Source organism: Nematostella vectensis, chromosome 11 (assembly GCF_932526225.1).
Source record: "Nematostella vectensis chromosome 11, jaNemVect1.1, whole genome shotgun sequence".
NCBI lineage: Eukaryota > Metazoa > Cnidaria > Anthozoa > Actiniaria > Edwardsiidae > Nematostella > Nematostella vectensis.
The window spans coordinates 15,635,618-15,657,054 of NC_064044.1; the positions used below are offsets into that span (position 1 = coordinate 15,635,618).

Genomic DNA, 21,437 nt, shown 5'->3' on the forward strand with positions numbered 1-21,437 from the left:
TAACCGCTGATAAGATGCGGACTCTTCTATTTCTGATTTTTTACTGAGCCGAGTTTGACCGATTTATTCACGTGTTGTTTGTGGAAATTGTCAAATATTTGAAAGCACTGGCTCGGATCTGCTTATGATGCTAAGCCAGATCAGACAGAAAAAGGTAACGTTATGTAGACATTCTCACGTCTGGTGAGTCTTACTTATTCCTTGTGCCTTCGCGTTGAATACGATAAAAACATGGATGATGAATTCAAGTTTGGTTGTATTCCCGAATGTCTTGTTAGGATCTGTGATTTTTGAAACGTATAGTACAGTCGATTCATTATAACTCTAAGCTCCCGTGTCCACTCGTAGTCGGACTGATTTTATTTCTTTTCATGCTGATCTTAGCTTTTTATTGTATGGTGCTCGAGTTATGAGCTCAGTTTTTGTTATTGCAAATTATTTAGTAGTGTACTGTACATTTGGTAAGTTATTTATTCTGTGATTTATACTCGTCTCGTAGCAGATTAAGAATAAGTATCCTTTTTGTTAAAGAAAAAAGAGGCTGTTAGGCGATTATCCCAAGGACCAAGCAAGGTTAAGAAGACATCTCCAGGATTCACAGACAACCCCAATAGAAGCACATCATTACGAGGTATCTCTTGCTGATTACAGATTGATTGGAATACTTTTAGATTTAGGCATATCACCTTCCCCCTCACCCACAAAAATAAATATCTATTTATGAATGCATTTATATATACGAAAAGTATAAAGTAAAATGACAGTTTGTTGTACTTATAGCCCAGTATTCGCTCCTTGTGTGTAGAAAGTAAGCAGGTTTTCCTCTTTATATAGAACCCAGCAATGTACCAGCAGGTTCTGTGTTTGGTGGCACTACATTTAGACAACCTGTATTTGGATCAGCACAGCCAGCTCCAACAACTCCAGTGTTGGGAAACTCAGGGGAAGTATTTGGATCAAGACAAACAGACACTTTTGGTGCTGGATTGGAGAAGGGAAACTTTAACTTAAAAAGCTCACAGGAGACCCAGGGAAAGGGTGTATTTGGGTTCAATATCTCTACAGCTTCTACTGAAATACCTAGAAGTACGTTTACACAAGCTTCATCTGTTCAACGCTTGTTTGGAACAAGCCAGGATGATGCAGGAGTTGGAGTATTCTCTGGTAGTGCACCGGGGAATTTTTCTGCAACATTTACTCCAATTTCAACTACATCATCTGTGTTTGGGGCAAGCTCCTCTAAGGGACGATCATTTAGTTTCGGCCAACCGAAAGAAATAAAACAGGCTGCACCTTTTGGCTTTCCCATAACCCCAACCATAGAATCCTCAAAGGAGCACAATGTGTTTGGTGCTGCCACTGTTTCTAGAGGGCCCAGCGTGTTTGGAGCTAACCCATTTGGAAAATCAACCCCCTCCCTTAAGAGAACAAGCCCACATAATAAATCAGGCAACCAACAGACGAGTCCCACTACAGACATCTCAGCACTGAAAGGCCTGGTGATAAGGGAGATTCCAGAAGCATTCAACAAGAACCCCTGGCTAAAGAGATTTTACTCCAGATTTGGGGAAGTGGCTAAAATCATATGCTACCCAGGGAAGAAGAGTGCTTCTGTGATATTTAAGACACATGTAAGTTTATCTCCACCCTTTACTGTGTATTACATGGTATGACAGTTAATCGCCAGCCTAGATATTATGTTTATTGTGTTAATCTTCACCCTGCTACAGTAGCAAATGCCTCTGTTCTCTGAATTTTTTTCATTATTTAGCATCAGCCTGTACACACTGTTAATATGTCAACAAGAGGACACTGCTTTGGAGATTATTTCTTATGGTATCATCTTCAGGCATGCTTTCTCTCTTTCTCTCAAAGTGTTGTCCAATGTCGAAAGTACAATATCCTGCTGTTAAAAATTTTTTACAGTGAACAGAACTTTACAAATATAGAATTTAATGGGTTCAGGGTTCCATTGCCATGGAAACAGCAATGTAAACAAATATTGCATTATTTCCTAATTTTCATCCCTAGATACTGTACATGACACTACCATATTTTTTTGACGTTTTGATTCCCACAATAAAAGATTTGAGTTGTGATTGGCTGGGTCGTTGTGGACTTTGAAAATAATGTTGAATGTGCAAAATGATACACTTTGACACTTAATGTAATAATCACAAAATTAATAGCAAATTTTGCTTTGATTTGAAATAAAATAATACTGCAGCAAGATGATCCAACTGTAAGTCATTTAGGGATCAAGAGCTGCAAACAAAGAAGTCATGTGTCATTCAGTAATTAGAGATTTCATCATAACTCTGCCCCTACCGTCTCACAGCTTTGGGCATTTAATTCATTTCTTTTTCCAATTTTTACTTTTCCAGGCAGCCGCAGAGCAAGCTAAGAGAAAGGGAACAGTCCTCCTTCCTGGCACTGCCCCAGTGAGCATTTTCTGGAAGCAGGACAAAAAACGTTCTAGAACAGGAAGAACATCAGGTGAGTTAACATATCATACAGTGCTCAAATGTTAGAGAGCAGTGCTATGCTGTAGCGGAGTTATCAAAATTGTTTGCTCAAATGTTAGAGAGCAGTGCTATGCCATAGCGGAGTTATCAAAATTGTCTGCTCAAATGTTAAAGAGAAGTGCTATGCCGTAGTGGAGTTATCAAAATTGTCTACTCAAATGTTAGAGAGCAGTGCTATGCCGTAGCGGAGTTATCAAAATTGTCTGCTCAAATGTTAGAGAGCAGTGCTATGCCATAGCGGAGTTATCAAAATTGTCTGCTCAAATGTTAGAGAGCAGTGCTATGCCGTAGCAGAGTTATCAAAATTGTCTGCTCAAATATTAGGGAGCAGTGCTATGCCGTAGCGGAGTTATCAAAATTGTCTGCTCAAATATTAGGGAGCAGTGCTATGCCGTAGCGGAGTTATCAAAATTGTCTGCTCAAATGTTAACGAATGATTTTATACTGTACATTAGTGGTACTTCCCAAGAAAGAAAACCACGGTTGATCTTTTTCAGAGATGTACTGTAAGAATACAGCTTTGCTGGCTGGATATCCCTTGTGATTGAGATAACTATGTGAAATTTGTTGTCTTTATCACAAATCTGTAATTGCATCCCAAAACATTTTTATGTTGCACAAGTGACGGCAAAGTGCCCCTTAATATCTTAGGGCAATTAACCCAATGGCTGCAATAGGTGCCTTGAACTAAAACATGCGACTGTTGTGAAACTCAGACATGCTCCATCTTTTTACAATTTTCATTGGCTTCATTTTTATGTTTATTTTGGCTTGAGATTGCTGTTCAAAAAGTCATGTGACCTCTCAGTACAAGTCACCTATTCTTGATGAAGTCAGCACTCTTTCACGTCCTGTCCTATCCAGTTCTCATAACAGGACATTCTTGTTGCATATTCTGGATATTTTGTGCTAACAGTGTAGTATGTAGGTACAGTAGAAGGGACCAAAAAAAATCATTATAAAGGATAATTGAACTTGCTTGTGAAAATAGAGAACTATCTACGGTTAGAAAGTTTGCTAGAATTTTTTAACCAATTGTTCAAGTGTACCTTTTATTCTTTTTCAGATCAATCCAATGTAGCTTCTGAGGAAGGCAAACAGATGGTTACCAAAGGGCTCATGGTGGTGGGTAACATTTACATCAGAGAGAAATTTCAGATGAATTGTAGTGGGGGGATGCACCTAATAACTTCCCACCAAGTATTCTACCTGTTTGTGCCCCCTTCAGGAGGGGCAAAAAGGGTTTTGAGAAGTGAAGTAGGCATTGAATTTTCAATATTAGAGTTTGCAGCTTTTGAAATCTTAGAATCCTGTTCACATGCTGTATTATTGAAAAAAATTCTGCAGTCACAAAGTATACGAAATAACAGATCATAATTTTCTTTTTTTGTGAATGTTTTAATAAAAATGTTGTAAAGATTCTGTTTGTAGCGAAGCCAGTGCGGCCATAGACCGTGCGTTGAGCCCCATAGGTATAGAAAAATGGTATATAACTATGGGACTTTGCGCAGGAGCCCTGTGGTTTCCCCTGCCCTGCCTGCCAGCGCAAGCTATTTAACCACATTTTCGCCCCCACTCGAGAAAAACACAAACTTCTAACATCTCTAGAAGTGGGAAATTTATTTGAGAAACCCTTTCACAATCATGGATTGCTTACATCACAGAGTCTACAATTTTCTCTGAGTCCTCTGTCTTATTTCGCCTCCAAAAAAATTGGTTTTCACACGGCAGAAGATCGATGATTTACACTTCCCATTCAGAACATAGCGGTGGAAGAAAGTCTACGAAAAGCCTAAAAATATAAGAAAGGACCCATTTCTAAAGACGGAGAAATTGAAGACAATAAAGCATCAAAAGTATGATTATTAATGTTGGTTTCTCGCCGACTTTTAACGAATGAAACATTATGTTTTCAAACGTATAATGTATATAAATTAATGTTCTTTCTTCGTTAGTCTTAATTTAAACAGTAGTTTTCCTTTACCGTTACTCTATAACATTTAAGGGTAACTGTTTTTATTCATAATCATGGTGTAGAAAATAAATATCTAAAATGCGAATTGTTCAAACAAAACCAACTCCGCTTCTGCTTTTTCTGTCCAAATCATAATTTTTTGTGTCAATCTTAGTCTATACTATAGAATCAGAGCCAGACTAAAAGGCAAAAAGGGTAAACGAATGTATGTTATCTCTCATATATTCTCAGCTTTGATTTTTGTTCTGTAAGATCAGTAAAGAGTAGTTTTGTAAAATTCTTTCTTTCTGAGAGGAGAAATTTTTTTACTTTGTTTCACATCAACAACTAGTTTGCACTGATCCTAGAAGGTCCTTACAAATAAAAACTAGACAAAAATAATAAGTAAATAATAATGAATAGTCTGAATAATAATGAATAATTGTATCTGAACTGTATTATCCCTGGTGTTGTCCCTGGCCATAGAATTACAGAATGTCCAGAATGGCATTCAAGTCATTCTGCTACAGGTAGCAGAAAGGTGGTGGAAATATAGAAAAATAAATTTAGAGATGGATAAAGATTTTATAAATGTAATGTTTTTAGGTTCAAATATTCAAGCTAAAATAAAACTAAAGCAGGACAGCATTTACAGAAAACGTTTAGAGTGGAGGTTTTTATTGTTCATTTATTTATGTTAATTATTATATATTTATGTTTGTTTATGCTAATTAAAGTAAGCAAACAACAAAATAAACAAGTACCTTTTTTCTTAATTGTGATTTTTATTATGGTTATGATTATTATGATTTATAAAGTGTTCTATTATAATTATTATTTTGTTATTGTTATAATTATAAAAACTATGAAATATATTTTGAATACAAATGTGCTGGCTCCGCTTTTAGGCAATGCCTAAATCTATATATTACTTTGACACAGAAAGCAAAGGACAGCAGTGGTGAGCAGACAGAAATTCTCAAGGATTCAGGTTTGTTGATGTGCAACTTGTCTCTGACAAAACTTGTACTGTCCCAAGAAAATAAATGACAATGAGCTGTACTGTTACTGATTGAGTCTGCCAGTTGGCTTCTGAATTTGAACCACCTACACATGGTACAAAGTTCTAAGGAATGTTAATCTGCTATTATTTAGCTCATGGTTATTATTAATCTATCGCCCTGCTGCCAAATACTGTAGGTACAACCCTTCTAAAAGTTGACTACTGTCTTTACTTCAAGGGTATCTGGCGCTGTGACAGTTGACTGAATACAGTAATTTTTAACACTTGACATGTTTTGGATCAAATTTTCCTTTTCAGATCTGTCAAGTCTTCCTACAGCACTCTCGGCTGGAGATAGGTTCAGGATCTTGGATATGATTGACAAGAAAATAAGACAAGGTGTCATGGCTTGTTTTTTTAGCCATTTGTTCAAAGAAAACTATTAACTAATACCCCTACATTGCATTTACCTAGGTGTTAAAAAGGCGACAGATATTTCCACAGCTAAGGCTGTCAAAGGAGCATGTCCTGATATGTGTCCTGAGAAGGTTTGTGTAGCTTTTATTTGTAATCACTCCTGTTGAACTCGTGCCATCAATGAGGATGGGAGCATCCCCTCCCCCCCACCCCGCCTACAATATTTATTGTTGTTTAACAATTTTATATATTATGTGTTCCAGGAGAGGTATATGCGAGAGGATCGACGGAGGCTGCATGTTTTTGAAACTGTCCCTGGATCTTACAGCATGGTAATGTTACCCTGTATCCCAATGTATTCCTACGGAGAATGAGAGGCTTGAAAATCTAGAATTATTATACCCATTCCCAAGTGATGTGTTAAGATTAGTATAAAACATTAAAAGGAATTGTTGGGCAAATTCACACTCTCCAATGAAGGAAGGAGTATGGCATGTACATTCAGAATTTGCCATCAATAGACACAATCCCCCAAATCACTTTAAGGACTGATTTATTCCTATGGCAAGGTCAAGGTCAACTTATTACCTTTCTTACTCCTGTTCCTCATTCCTCACTTTACATTTACCAGGAAGAGAATCCCAAGGTAAATCATTCCAAGGCCATCAAAGAATACGACAGATCTGCTGCTGACAAGGTGAGATAGAAAAACAGATCTTTTACAGACGATTTCACTGCTATGTGCACTGTTTTTTTTATTTCGCACTTGACATATGCCATTCAACATTTTGATTTGACACTTGGTAACTAGGCCTATTGGGTTTGACTCAAGAAATTCCAAGATGCATTTTCAGAAAACTTGCTTTGACAGGGTTACATAACATCACCATCTCATCAACAATCAATGGTGTGGGTGGATATCCAGAATGTGCCAATCATAGCATGTCCCTTTTTTAGGACGAGCCCCTGCCGCATGAGCTCCGCCCTATCCCAGTGCTCAAGATGACAATGGATTACCTGGTCACAAATGTTATGGATATTGGTGAGGGCCGCTGGGCGGAGTGGTTCGATTTTGTCTGGAACAGAACAAGAGGTATCAGAAAGGTAATACAAAATAGCAAATCTTGGTTATACACCTATAGAGGCTGTCAGTGCAAACGGCAAATTACGATTAGGGATAGGGATAGTACAGATTTGCCATGTAAATAAAAACCAGGTTCTTACTCACAGGTAACAGTGATCAATTCTAAACTGGAAAAAAAACCTATTAAGTGGAAACATCTTAGGGTCCTGACCCCGTACGCAGTTCTGCTCAAGGTTAAACCAATCAGCTATCGAGCTATGATTTGGGGTTTGCACGGCGCAGATCTGCGCGGTTTGAGCCAATCAGACGTTATAGATCTCGGTGACATCAAGGAGGTGTTGACATACAATAACCAGACTACTCTGTATGGCATAAATATCTGGTTATTACATGTCAACAGGGGTAAAGCCTTTGTTAATTCTCAAACAAAAGGTAAAACAAAACCTCTGAAAGTCTGAACGAAAACACCTTCCTTTGACTAAATACAATAAGCTAAAAAGGAGCGACATTATTTTCACAGGTCCTCTTTTATTATTATAGTTTCTCAAATTGATACTTTTTGTGTTTGATATGTGTATTATTTTTAGCTTACTTGAAGGGTGCTAATTTGGCGGGATTGTTTTGGCGCGTTAAGAACAGTGTTCTCAAATACTGGAACTTCCTTCGTGTATCTCCTCCTTAGAGTTAATCGATTAACTCCAATATAATGCCTTCCTTATTTTCGGAGTTTATGATATTTCTTTGAATACCTTGTATCCCAGAAGAGTCCTTGCGTTATTTTCCAATTTCAACTGGAAGCTTGGCAAGCCTTAATCGGCCACGGCGGACTTGTTACTTTGCTTTCGTTGTAAATGCGTATGCAACCATACAAATATCCATCTTTGGTCGCTTAATAGTAAACTCGGAATGATCAAGCCGGCTATAACGCGAGGCAACGCGAGTTGGAGTGCTTATCATTGCAAGTGGTCACAAGACACAAAGCGCAGTCCTGCGCTTGCATTAGCCAATAATGATACAATTATTCACTTCCTTTAGCGCAGGACTGCTCATGTATCAGCGAATCCCGTATTTAGCGTGATATCGGAACCCACGTGAACTGCTACCTAGCGCCTGGTTAATTAACCTGGTTAATCTACTCGGCTTAGTTTCGTATTTTAACTCAAACATATTGATTAAAAATAAACTTCTCACTACATCCAGAGTACTTTTCAATTATCTGTTAAGGACTCGCTTATTTTGAGAAATTTCGGGCTCGTTATGAAAGTAACGCGAAACGGCAAAACTTGAGCGCAGCCCTGCGCTCGCATTAGCCAATAATGATACAATTATTCACTTCCTGTTGCGCAGGACTGCTCATGTATCAGCGAATCCCGTATTTAGCGTGATATTGGAACCCATGTGAACTTCTACCTAGCGCAGAGCAGCTTATGCCCTTGTACCTGCCACTTGGTTAATCTACTCGGCTTAGTTTCGTATTTTCAATCAAACATGTTGTTTAAAAGTAAACATGTCTATAGTTATGAAAGTGATGCGAAACGGGAAAACTTGTGAGTTAATTACGAGTTTCGCGCACGACTGCACCGTTTTGTGCTTATCTTTCAATATATTTTGTACTCCACTGTTAGCAAAGCGGCTGTTATCTTATCAAATCAAAAATAACATTAGTATGATCAAGCTGGCTATAACTTATAGCAATGCGAGTTGGAGTGCTTATCATTGCAAGTGGTCACAAGACACAAAGCGCAGTCCTGCTCTTGCATTAGCCAATAATGATACAATTATTCACTTCCTTTAGCGCAGGACTGCTCATGTATCAGCGAATCCCGTATTTAGCGTAACATCGGAACATATTGATTAAAAATAAACGTGTCACTATATCCAGAGTACTTCTCAATTATCTGTTAAGTACTCGCTTATTTTGAAAAATTTCGGGCTCGTTATGAAAGTAACGCGAAACGGCAAAACTTGAGCGCAGCCCTGCGCTCGCATTAGCCAATAATGATACAATTATTCACTTCCTGTTGCGCAGGACTGCTCATGTATCAGCGAATCCCGTATTTAGCGTGATATCGGAACCCATGTGAACTGCTACCTAGCGCCTGGTTAATTAACCTGGTTAATCTACTCGGCTTAGTTTCGAGAACGAATAAAAGCCAATCACATTCCCAATCAGTGCGTTTGCAGACGCAACGAGTGTCTAGGATCGATTTACAAAGATACATAGGCATGGAAAGCCGGTAAAAATTTTAGTGTACTATGTATCTAAAGTGACTAGCCTTTAAACAATATATCGGCGTTTTCTTACTTTGTAAGTCAAGCAAGCATAATGTTTTCTTCATTTCACAGAGATTGGACATAGCCATGCGTTATATTTTCTTCTCAATAGACACTCAAGAGTAGGCTTTGAAAACAAACCGGAAACTGTGCGTTTTAAAGACGCAGGCTAGTCAATAGTGTGAAAGAATCTAATTTTCGGTACGAGAAACACATTATGGCGTTTGTAATTGGTTGTTAGAAGACGAGGTTGATAAAACTTTCTTATTCAAACATCAAAATCAAGCTGTTATAAGTTGATTTACGTCTATTTATGTGCTTTGGGAAAGCACCCGACTCCGGGACAGATGGAGCACCAAAGGTTGAGCTCTCTGTTGGTGGTCATATGATATGATTAACAAACTGCTATCTTGTAAGCTAGGAGATAAGGCCCGAGCTAGGGAGCTTTGCTCTTTGCACACAAGCATTCCAAGCACCAGTCGAGCAAAAGAGCGCATCAATATAATTCTAGAGAAAAATCAAAAGATTTGAACAGATAATCTGTTTAAAAGAATTTAGCCTATTATCATCCTACAGTATCGTAGATTCATGCATAGGGACAGTCGGATATTACAGCTTGGTGTTACATTTTTTCAACTTGACAAAGTTAGCACGTGGGAGCCCCAGCACATATACCCGCGGCTATTTACTCAAGTTGTGGTTGCTTCGAAACATGATGGTATTTTTCGAGTTCACCTATATTACAGATTGTACGTTTCTGCGTTCGAAAACGCACTTGCTACGTTTTGATTTGCTGTATAATCAGAATCTGTCAATATTTAATTGCAACAACAGCAAATTGTTTATCAATTCATTCCATACCCTGAGATCTTGTGTTACACGGCATCATGTGCAGCGTGAGCTAGAAGATCTTTTTATAATGAGAACAATACGAATGGGTCATTCTTGGAGGGAACCAATTGCAAAAAGAACGTGCAATCTGTAATATACGTAAGGGGTAACGATGGGTACCTTAAAATTTCGAAAATCTCGCAAAAATTTCGCAAAGTCTCGGAATCTCGGCGTTTTTACGGAAGTCTCGAAGTCTCGTTTTTCCCCACGACATTTTAGGATCTTGGAGCCTCTTTTTGTACCACGTTCTCGGAGTCTCTGTTAAACGCGATCTGTTTTATGTTGTTACTGCTAAGGGTTTCCCTCTTTTTCGAGTCTCGAGTCTTAAGCCTTTCCGCTCTAGCTATTCTTTTTCAACTAATGTTTATGACATACCTCGAGCAAGTTATCTGATGTCCGAACACAAGCTAGTAAAAGCTCGGACACGGATTCCGAAATTTGACTTAAAGTCTCGGGCTCGGATTCTAAAACGCGGTCTCGGCGCCTCGGCAAATCTCGAACTTACTCATCGCTACCCCTAAAAGGGTTCTCTAGAACGCGCCAACATCCCAGAACATCGGCTTTATTCTCAGAGCGTATTGTTCACTGTTTATTGGCAACAAAATGTCTAGTTCTCGGATAAACAACTACTTTTGGAAAATAGTAATCTGGCGGTGTTTAAAGTTTGCGAGGATATAATATTTTCACTGGCTTTCCATGCCTATATCTGTCTCTTGATCTCGTGCTTGCATGAATATCTAGACCGTTGCATTTTCGAACGCACTAATAGACATGCGATTGGTTTTATCCTAAGGGATAAATTACTTGACATTGTTATTTATACCCTGCTTATACTCAAGCTCACCAAACTATAGACAAAAATGCTCAATGAAATAAATTGTAGTCCACTACTTTGAATGTAAACCCAGGAAGGTGACATGAATGTAGGAAATATTATGAACTTATACCCAAAATTAAGCAAACCAAAAGCACATAACTAGCTTTAAAGACGTAAATCAACTATAAATCAACTAATAACAGCTTGCTTTGATGTTTGAACAAGAAAAATTATATCATGTTCTTACAAGCAATTACAAGCGCCATGTGTTTCTTGTACCGAAAATTAGATTCTTCTACACTATTGACTAGCCTGCGTCTTTAAAACGCACACTTTCCGGTTTGTTCGGGCCTTATCTCCTAGCTTACAAGATGGCAGTTTTTTAATCATATCATATGACCACCAACAGAGAGCTCAACCTTTGGTGCTCCATCTGTCCCGGAGTCGGGTGCTTTCCTAAAGCACATAACTAGACGTAAATCAACTTATAACAGCTTGCTTTTGATGTTTGAATAAGAAAGTTGTATCAACCTCGTCTTCTAACAACCAATTACAAACGTCATAATGTGTTTCTCGTACCGAAAATTAGATTCTTTCACACTATTGACTAGCCTGCGTCTTTAAAACGCACAGTTTCCGGTTTGTTTTCAAAGCCTACTCTTGAGTGTCTATCGAGAAGTATAACATATGGCTATGTCCGATCTCTGTGAAATGAACAAAACATTTTGCGTGCTTGACTTACAAAGTAAGAAAACGCCGATATATTGTTTAAAGGCTAGTCACTTTAGATACATAGTACACTAAAATTTTTACCGGCTTTCCATGCCTATGTAGCTTTGTAAATCGATCCTAGACACTCGTTGCGTCTGCAAACGCACTGATTGGGAATGTGATTGGCTTTTATTCGTTCTCCTTGCAATAAATGATGATGTTGTATACTATCTTCCTCTTTCACGTTTCGGTGAGATGTTTCAGTAGTTAGAGGTTTGCTTTATTAAAGGGGTTTTCCGTATGTGATTGCTTCGAAACACGATGGTATTTTTCGAGTTCACCTATATTACAGATTGCACGTTCTGCGTTCGAAAACGCACTTTGATTTGCTGTATAATCCGAATCTGTTGAAACAGAAAATTGTTTATCAATTCATTCCATACCCTGAGATCTCGTGTTACACGGCATCATGTGCAGCGTGAGCTAGAAGATTTCTCTCCGCCAAATTAGCACCCTTCAAGTAAGTTAAAAATAATACACATATCAAACACAAAAAGTATCAATTTGAGAAACTATAATAATAAAAGAGGACCTGTGAAAATAATGTCGCTCCTTTTTAGCTTATTGTATTTAGTCAAAGGAAGGTGTTTTCGTTCAGACTTTCAGAGGTTTTGTTTTACCTTTTGTTTGAGAATTAACAAAGGCTTTACCCCTGTTGACATGTAATAACCAGATATTTATGCCATACAGAGTAGTCTGGTTATTGTATGTCAACACCTCCTTGATGTCACCGAGATCTATAACGTCTGATTGGCTCAAACCGCGCAGATCTGCGCCGTGCAAACCCCAAATCATAGCTCGATAGCTGATTGGTTTAACCTTGAGCAGAACTGCGTACGGGGTCAGGACCCTAAGATGTTTCCACTTAATAGGTTTTTTTTCCAGTTTAGAATTGATCACTGTTAGGTATGTATGGACTCGCACTGTGAAGGTTTTCTGGTCACCTTTGTTTTAATTGATAGCAATGATCACCTTTCGTCTTAAAGCTGCTATTCTGCATTTGACATTCACTGTTTGTGCAGACAAAGTTTTGTTTTTGTATTAAGTATGTTATTTGTTAGAATGTTAAAATCACCAAGCATGACAGATTTTGTTGCCATCTCTTAGGATATCACTCAACAGCACTTGTGTGATGTGGATGCAGTAGAACTTATCGAGAAAACAGCCAGGTATTTAAAGAGCACCAAAGAGTTCTTTACTTAATCTGTTGTTAAATGGTAAAGCAAATACCCATTTTTGTCCCCCCACTTTTGTCCCCCTGTTATACAGTAGTATATTATATTTTTCTAATTAAGAACCCTCTCTACGTTAAGCCCATCCTCCCCTTCAAGGATCAAAACAGCTGTCTCATAGACAAACAGAGCAGACACTGTTCCTCAACCTCGCCTACAACCAAAGCTAATCCATATGTTTCCCCCTCCCCTTTTTGAGACAAAAGAAAGAGCCTTTTTATTATAATTAATCAGAGGATTATCTGGAATTTCAGGTTTCACATCTTTTGTGCCCACTATCTCTGTGGGGAAGATATGATGACGTTTGACTCTCGCATCAACACAGAGAATCTCACCAAATGTTTACAGACATTGAAACAGTTTTATGGTGACTTGCAGAAGAACCAGGTGAGAGATGTGATTCATGCACTGCATTAAAAGGCATTAATTCAACCTACGTACCTGTGATGCTGTGTTTCAACTGCTTTTTGTAAGCCAGAGAAACATTTGTCATGTTTTAGGCAGCTTTGTTTTCGCACATATCTCGCACATATTCCTGCTTCTATCGGCAAAATGACAAAAGGCAACTTATTCAGCGCTTATGAATCAGCAAGAAAGTTTTTTTGTCAGAAAGTGCTTATTTTTATTGAAGATTTTAATTTTTATCACTCTCTGGCATTACAGGCACACCCATTCTATATTTTTTCATAATTTTGGCTTAAATTTGCCACTTAAGTCATGTGACTTAGTGCCAGTCGCCTATTGTCTGCATGTAAGGATAAGCACGATTTTTGAGAAGAGTGTGGTTCTTTTGAACATATGCCCCCTAGATATCCTACTTAGTAGTGTAATGTCTCCAAGTGTCTAATTAAAGTCTGCGAATCCGACTTGCGTGACACTGTTGTTTTGTTTGTGTTTTGAATGTTTAGAACTCCCATCATTTTGAAAAATATAACTTACCCATCATTGTTTGATATCGTAGAAATATAATCGAGTCAATTTTATTTTAGGATTGATTGAATTTCAGCATGATTCAAACGGATTAAATTCACATGCATGGGGTTTTCATAGCCTACAAAACTACAGTACGCGTCACGCAAATCGGATCGACTGGCTTTAAGAGAACAACCTGAATAGCACAAACCCAAAGTACTGTAGATGTGCCACTGTTGACTCACAGTAGCCCCTTTGAAGGGACATATGACTTATTTAATAGGCATGACTTGTGTTTTTTTTATAACGAATATACTAGGTATGTAGTAAAGAGGTTGTAAATGTTGATTCGATAAAGTTTAACTTGAATATTTAATTGTCATGGCAACAGGGTGTAACATGCCCCCACGAGGCAGAGTTCCGGGCCTACGACATTCTACTGAACCTGAATGAAGGTGACATATTGAGGTAACAAACATGGCTTACAATCCCTCTAGGGCACTTTATGGTCTGTTCACAGTATTTCTAGAAATGCACCTTTTAGCAGGTGTAATAGTCTATTTAAGAAGACCAATCACGCCACCATTTTACAATCCCGCACTAACTCGCACAAAGAATCCATTTCTGTCGGCTGATAGAATGCGTGACCATGGGTGGTTATTTTTAAGTTTTCATATAATAAAGCCATGGTTGTTAAATGATTTCAAACGTTAATAGATTAATTTACTAGTTAAAGTAATCAATTACTTTATTATATTTCTTTGTGATGAGCGAAAATTAATTACTTCATCATATTTATTTGCGAATCAGCAATTAACATAATCATTTTATCATCTGACATTTTGCTTTTTGTTGCATTTGATGCAGACAAGCCATGAAGTACAGAGAGGAGATCCAGAGATCTCCGATCGTCAAGTTTGCCACAAGTGTCTTCCATGCTTTGGACAGTAATAACTTTGTACGATTCTTCAAGCTAGTCAAGTAAGTCGTAAGCTAGTCAAGTAAGTCGTAAGCTAGTCAAGTAAGTCGTAAGCTAGTCAAGTAAGTCGTAAGCTAGTCAAGTAAGTCGTAAGCTAGTCAAGTAAGTCGTAAGCTAGTCAAGTAAGTCGTAAGCTAGTCAAGTAAGTCGTAAGCTAGTCAAGTAAGTCGTAAGCTAGTCAAGTAAGTCGTAAGCTAGTCAAGTAAGTCGTAAGCTAGTCAAGTAAGTCGTAAGCTAGTCAAGTAAGTCGTAAGCTAGTCAAGTAAGTCGTAAGCTAGTCAAGTAAGTCGTAAGCTAGTCAAGTAAGTCGTAAGCTAGTCAAGTAAGTCGTAAGCTAGTCAAGTAAGTCGTAAGCTAGTCAAGTAAGTCGTAAGCTAGTCAAGTAAGTCGTAAGCTAGTCAAGTAAGTCGTAAGCTAGTCAAGTAAGTCGTAAGCTGGTCAAGTAAGTCGTAAGCTGGTCAAGTAAGTCGTAAGCTGGTCAAGTAAGTCGTAAGCTGGTCAAGTAAGTCGTAAGCTGGTCAAGTAAGTCGTAAGCTAGTCAAGTAAGTCGTAAGCTAGTCAAGTAAGTCGTAAGCTAGTCAAGTAAGTCGTAAGCTAGTCAAGTAAGTCGTAAGCTAGTCAAGTAAGTCGTAAGCTAGTCAAGTAAGTCGTAAGCTAGTCAAGTAAGTCGTAAGCTAGTCAAGTAAGTCGTAAGCTAGTCAAGTAAGTCGTAAGCTAGTCAAGTAAGTCGTAAGCTAGTCAAGTAAGTCGTAAGCTAGTCAAGTAAGTCGTAAGCTAGTCAAGTAAGTCGTAAGCTAGTCAAGTAAGTCGTAAGCTAGTCAAGTAAGTCGTAAGCTAGTCAAGTAAGTCGTAAGCTAGTCAAGTAAGTCGTAAGCTAGTCAAGTAAGTCGTAAGCTAGTCAAGTAAGTCGTAAGCTAGTCAAGTAAGTCGTAAGCTAGTCAAGTAAGTCGTAAGCTAGTCAAGTAAGTCGTAAGCTAGTCAAGTAAGTCGTAAGCTAGTCAAGTAAGTCGTAAGCTAGTCAAGTAAGTCGTAAGCTAGTCAAGTAAGTCGTAAGCTGGTCAAGTAAGTCGTAAGCTGGTCAAGTAAGTCGTAAGCTGGTCAAGTAAGTCGTAAGCTGGTCAAGTAAGTCGTAAGCTGGTCAAGTAAGTCGTAAGCTGGTCAAGTAAGTCGTAAGCTGGTCAAGTAAGTCGTAAGCTAGTCAAGTAAGTCGTAAGCTAGTCAAGTAAGTCGTAAGCTAGTCAAGTAAGTCGTAAGCTAGTCAAGTAAGTCGTAAGCTAGTCAAGTAAGTCGTAAGCTAGTCAAGTAAGTCGTAAGCTAGTCAAGTAAGTCGTAAGCTAGTCAAGTAAGTCGTAAGCTAGTCAAGTAAGTCGTAAGCTAGTCAAGTAAGTCGTAGTCAAGTAAGTCGTAAGCTAGTCAAGTAAGTCGTAGTCAAGTAAGTCGTAAGCTGGTCAAGTAAGTCGTAAGCTGGTCAAGTAAGTCGTAAGCTGGTCAAGTAAGTCGTAAGCTGGTCAAGTAAGTCGTAAGCTGGTCAAGTAAGTCGTAAGCTGGTCAAGTAAGTCGTAAGCTAGTCAAGTAAGTCGTAAGCTAGTCAAGTAAGTCGTAAGCTAGTCAAGTAAGTCGTAAGCTAGTCAAGTAAGTCGTAAGCTAGTCAAGTAAGTCGTAAGCTAGTCAAGTAAGTCGTAAGCTAGTCAAGTAAGTCGTAAGCTAGTCAAGTAAGTCGTAAGCTAGTCAAGTAAGTCGTAAGCTAGTCAAGTAAGTCGTAAGCTAGTCAAGTAAGTCGTAAGCTAGTCAAGTAAGTCGTAAGCTAGTCAAGTAAGTCGTAAGCTAGTCAAGTAAGTCGTAAGCTAGTCAAGTAAGTCGTAAGCTAGTCAAGTAAGTCGTAAGCTAGTCAAGTAAGTCGTAAGCTAGTCAAGTAAGTCGTAAGCTAGTCAAGTAAGTCGTAAGCTAGTCAAGTAAGTCGTAAGCTAGTCAAGTAAGTCGTAAGCTAGTCAAGTAAGTCGTAAGCTAGTCAAGTAAGTCGTAAGCTAGTCAAGTAAGTCGTAAGCTAGTCAAGTAAGTCGTAAGCTGGTCAAGTAAGTCGTAAGCTGGTCAAGTAAGTCGTAAGCTGGTCAAGTAAGTCGTAAGCTGGTCAAGTAAGTCGTAAGCTGGTCAAGTAAGTCGTAAGCTGGTCAAGTAAGTCGTAAGCTGGTCAAGTAAGTCGTAAGCTGGTCAAGTAAGTCGTAAGCTAGTCAAGTAAGTCGTAAGCTAGTCAAGTAAGTCGTAAGCTAGTCAAGTAAGTCGTAAGCTAGTCAAGTAAGTCGTAAGCTAGTCAAGTAAGTCGTAAGCTAGTCAAGTAAGTCGTAAGCTAGTCAAGTAAGTCGTAAGCTAGTCAAGTAAGTCGTAAGCTAGTCAAGTAAGTCGTAAGCTAGTCAAGTAAGTCGTAGTCAAGTAAGTCGTAAGCTAGTCAAGTAAGTCGTAGTCAAGTAAGTCGTAAGCTAGTCAAGTAAGTCGTAAGCTAGTCAAGTAAGTCGTAAGCTAGTCAAGTAAGTCGTAGTCAAGTAAGTCGTAAGCTAGTCAAGTAAGTCGTAGTCAAGTAAGTCGTAAGCTAGTCAAGTAAGTCGTAAGCTAGTCAAGTAAGTCGTAAGCTAGTCAAGTAAGTCGTAAGCTAGTCAAGTAAGTCGTAAGCTGGTCAAGTAAGTCGTAAGCTGGTCAAGTAAGTCGTAAGCTAGTCAAGTAAGTCGTAAGCTAGTCAAGTAAGTCGTAAGCTAGTCAAGTAAGTCGTAAGCTAGTCAAGTAAGTCGTAGTCAAGTAAGTCGTAAGCTAGTCAAGTAAGTCGTAAGCTAGTCAAGTAAGTCGTAAGCTAGTCAAGTAAGTCGTAAGCTAGTCAAGTAAGTCGTAAGCTAGTCAAGTAAGTCGTAAGCTAGTCAAGTAAGTCGTAAGCTGGTCAAGTAAGTCGTAAGCTGGTCAAGTAAGTCGTAAGCTGGTCAAGTAAGTCGTAAGCTAGTCAAGTAAGTCGTAAGCTAGTCAAGTAAGTCGTAAGCTAGTCAAGTAAGTCGTAAGCTAGTCAAGTAAGTCGTAAGCTAGTCAAGTAAGTCGTAAGCTCGTCAAGTAAGTCGTAAGCTCGTCAAGTAAGTCGTAAGCTAGTCAAGTAAGTCGTAAGCTAGTCAAGTAAGTCGTAGTCAAGTAAGTCGTAAGCTAGTCAAGTAAGTCGTAAGCTAGTCAAGTAAGTCGTAAGCTAGTCAAGTAAGTCGTAGTCAAGTAAGTCGTAAGCTAGTCAAGTAAGTCGTAAGCTAGTCAAGTAAGTCGTAAGCTAGTCAAGTAAGTCGTAGTCAAGTAAGTCGTAAGCTAGTCAAGTAAGTCGTAGGCTAGTCAAGTAAGTCGTAGTCTATACTAATAGTCCTTTTAACTAATAGTCCTTTCAACTTGAAAATATTTCGATCCAATGCAAACTATTCAGGTCAGGTTCCAGTAAAAAAGGCCGACTCCAGCTTGCATGACTTATCACTAGGCCTATTGCGTGACTTACCGCTAGGCCTATTGCGTGACTTACAACTAGGCCTATTGCGTGACTTACCACTAGGCCTATTGCGTGACTTACCGCTAGGCCTATTGCGTGACTTACCACTAGGCCTATTGCGTGACTTACAACTAGGCCTATTGCGTGACTTACCACTAGGCCTATTGCGTGACTTACCGCTAGGCCTATTGCGTGACTTACCACTAGGCCTATTGCGTGACTTACAACTAGGCCTATTGCATGACTTACCGCTAGGCCTATTGCGTGACTTACCGCTAGGCCTATTGCGTGACTTACCACTAGGCCTATTGCGTGACTTACCACTAGGCCTATTGCGTGACTTACCACTAGGCCTATTGCATGACTTACCACTAGGCCTATTGCGTGACTTACCGCTAGGCCTATTGCATGACTTACCACTAGGCCTATTGCGTGACTTACCACTAGGCCTATTGCGTGACTTACCTCTAGGCCTATTGCATGACTTATCACTAGGCCTATTGCGTGACTTACCGCTAGGCCTATTGCATGACTTATCACTAGGCCTATTGCGTGACTTACCGCTAGGCCTATTGCATGACTTACCGCTAGGCCTATTGCGTGACTTACCACTAGGCCTATTGTATGACTTACCACTAGGCCTATTGCATGACTTACCACTAGGCCTATTGCGTGACTTACCACTAGGCCTATTGCGTGACTTACAACTAGGCCTATTGCGTGACTTACCACTAGGCCTATTGCGTGACTTAGCGCTAGGCCTATTGCGTGACTTACCACTAGGCCTATTGCGTGACTTACCACTAGGCCTATTGCGTGACTTACCGCTAGGCCTATTGCGTGACTTACCGCTAGGCCTATTGCGTGACTTACCACTAGGCCTATTGCGTGACTTACCACTAGGCCTATTGCATGACTTACCACTAGGCCTATTGCATGACTTACCGCTAGGCCTATTGCGTGACTTACCACTAGGCCTATTGCGTGACTTACCGCTAGGCCTATTGCATGACTTATCACTAGGCCTATTGCATGACTTACCGCTAGGCCTATTGCGTGACTTACCACTAGGCCTATTGCATGACTTACCGCTAGGTCTATTGCGTGACTTACCACTAGGCCTATTGCGTGACTTACCGCTAGGCCTATTGCATGACTTACCGCTAGTCCTATTGCATGACTTACCACTAGGCCTATTGCGTGACTTACCGCTAGGCCTATTGCGTGACTTACAACTAGGCCTATTGCGTGACTTACCGCTAGGCCTATTGCATGACTTACCGCTAGGCCTATTGCGTGACTTACCGCTAGGCCTATTGCGTGACTTACCGCTAGGCCTATTGCGTGACTTACCGCAAGGCGTATTGCGTGACTTACCGCTAGGCCTATTGCGTGACTTACCGCTATGCCTATTGCTCGTGGCCTTTGAGCGACAAGCCTCTTGCACCCAGCGTATCGATATGTTTGTCTGTATATTCCGCACATCCGCCGCCCTTTTACGCCCCACACAATTTCGAGTCACTGAAAGAAACCGTTTCCACCAGCTTCTTTAAGAAAATAACTGCTATACCTACTTTTAATCATATATTGTTAATACTGTATCAAACCTAGCCAGGGGGTGGCCTAGGGGGCCCGGGCCCCCCCTTTTAGCAGCCAAAAATACGGTTAATGTATGAGACATTATTTAAAATACAAGATAAAAAGCCTTGAAAGTCCCTTTTTTGGCCCCCTCCTGTTAAAAATCGCGGCTACGCCACTGAAATCGAGGATGGTTGTTTTAAGGTTTTCTGGCAAATGAAAAAGTGTGTTTTCTGTTGTAAAGAATAGCAATAAGTGGTAGATTCGATATTTGTCCCTAAGCGTCGCCTACTGAAGACATCAAACTACATGTGCCAACTAGATGTATTACTGATAAGAGGGCCTCGTTATCTTGTTCATGCTAGTGCAAACTGTTTTGTTCTTTTTTCAGGTGTGCAGACTACATGTGTGCGTGCATTCTGCATAGGTACTTTACCCAGGTAAGCTAGTAAGGCTGCAGTAATTTAAAAACAGTGTGAGGTTAAAGAAAAAACAAACATTTACTAGCGCATTGGACAGTCTAAAATCTCAATCTAATACTGAATAACCAGAGTGCAGATACATCATGGCCCGTTGAGGGAAAAAAATAGAAGAACCCGTACGTCCTTAGGAATCTCATAAGATATGGTATGTCACGGTTGTAATTGGTTCTTAGGTGCGGAGCATGGCACTTCGTACCATGAACTATTCCCTGACCACACCCAATAAAGAGATGTACTATCCTCTGGAAGAACTCGCCCAAGTACTGGCATTCGAGGATGCGGACGAGGTAGGGGTTTGTGTATTTGTAGGGTCGAGGGAGTGTATGTACCTATGGTTCTGGGAAGTATTCAAAAGTATCACTAAATCACTTAAAATTCATTTAACTCCTAGGCATCGGATTTCTGCACGTTCTTCGGTCTGGATGTAGCTGAGTCCTCTGTGATCTTCATGCGTGGCTCTTTTGTGGAGCCTGTCAACAAATACCCCATGAGGCGAACACAGCGACTGATTGAATCCAAGAGGAATTACTCAATCGGACAGGTCACTGAGTTTTCTATTTCTCACGTGTGGAATTATTTCCAGCTAACAGAGGTCTCTCGTTTCGCAGTAGAAGCGAGAGGGAAAGTGGTATCTGCCTACCGTGATTTGAACGCCGCGACACGGGGCACCTCTGTTAGCAGGGAATTCGAAATATCGAAATAAGCATCAATTATTTGATTGAGAAAGAACTGGCGGTGTTATTAGCATTTTTAAATTGTGATATTTGGGTGAGCTTACTGTAAACTTGAACCATCGTGGATTATAAATTTGTTTTTATTTGAATATAGTTGATGTAAACGCTGCTCGCTTTCTCAAATAAACTTGTTTTTCGTTTTTATTAGCGCATGAAGTCGTTCCTAGAAACTCTAATCCATTGCATGTCGTTGTTCGCTGATTTCATTAAGTGCTAGGTCCGAATAAACGTTGATCCCGATGTGTTTGTTATACAAATAAGCAACTAGATTCGGCACGATAGGAGCGC

General features: G+C 39.6%; 1 protein-coding gene across 1 annotated transcript in view; it reads left to right on the plus strand.

The window, feature by feature from the left end:
- LOC5502457 (germinal-center associated nuclear protein) overlaps nt 1-21,437 on the plus strand; it is a 46,809-nt gene continuing 25,372 nt past the window's right edge. Inside the window, exons 1-18 of the mRNA XM_048734050.1 lie at nt 1-154; nt 532-631; nt 835-1,631; nt 2,385-2,496; nt 3,592-3,650; nt 5,422-5,470; nt 5,801-5,881; nt 5,957-6,030; nt 6,163-6,231; nt 6,531-6,596; nt 6,857-7,003; nt 12,844-12,905; nt 13,223-13,355; nt 14,272-14,348; nt 14,748-14,861; nt 20,325-20,373; nt 20,589-20,702; nt 20,807-20,956. Of these exons, the coding sequence (XP_048590007.1) occupies nt 125-154; nt 532-631; nt 835-1,631; nt 2,385-2,496; nt 3,592-3,650; nt 5,422-5,470; nt 5,801-5,881; nt 5,957-6,030; nt 6,163-6,231; nt 6,531-6,596; nt 6,857-7,003; nt 12,844-12,905; nt 13,223-13,355; nt 14,272-14,348; nt 14,748-14,861; nt 20,325-20,373; nt 20,589-20,702; nt 20,807-20,956 (2,283 nt within the window). The 5' untranslated portion in view covers nt 1-124. The remainder of the gene's footprint in view (nt 155-531; nt 632-834; nt 1,632-2,384; nt 2,497-3,591; nt 3,651-5,421; nt 5,471-5,800; nt 5,882-5,956; nt 6,031-6,162; nt 6,232-6,530; nt 6,597-6,856; nt 7,004-12,843; nt 12,906-13,222; nt 13,356-14,271; nt 14,349-14,747; nt 14,862-20,324; nt 20,374-20,588; nt 20,703-20,806; nt 20,957-21,437) is intronic.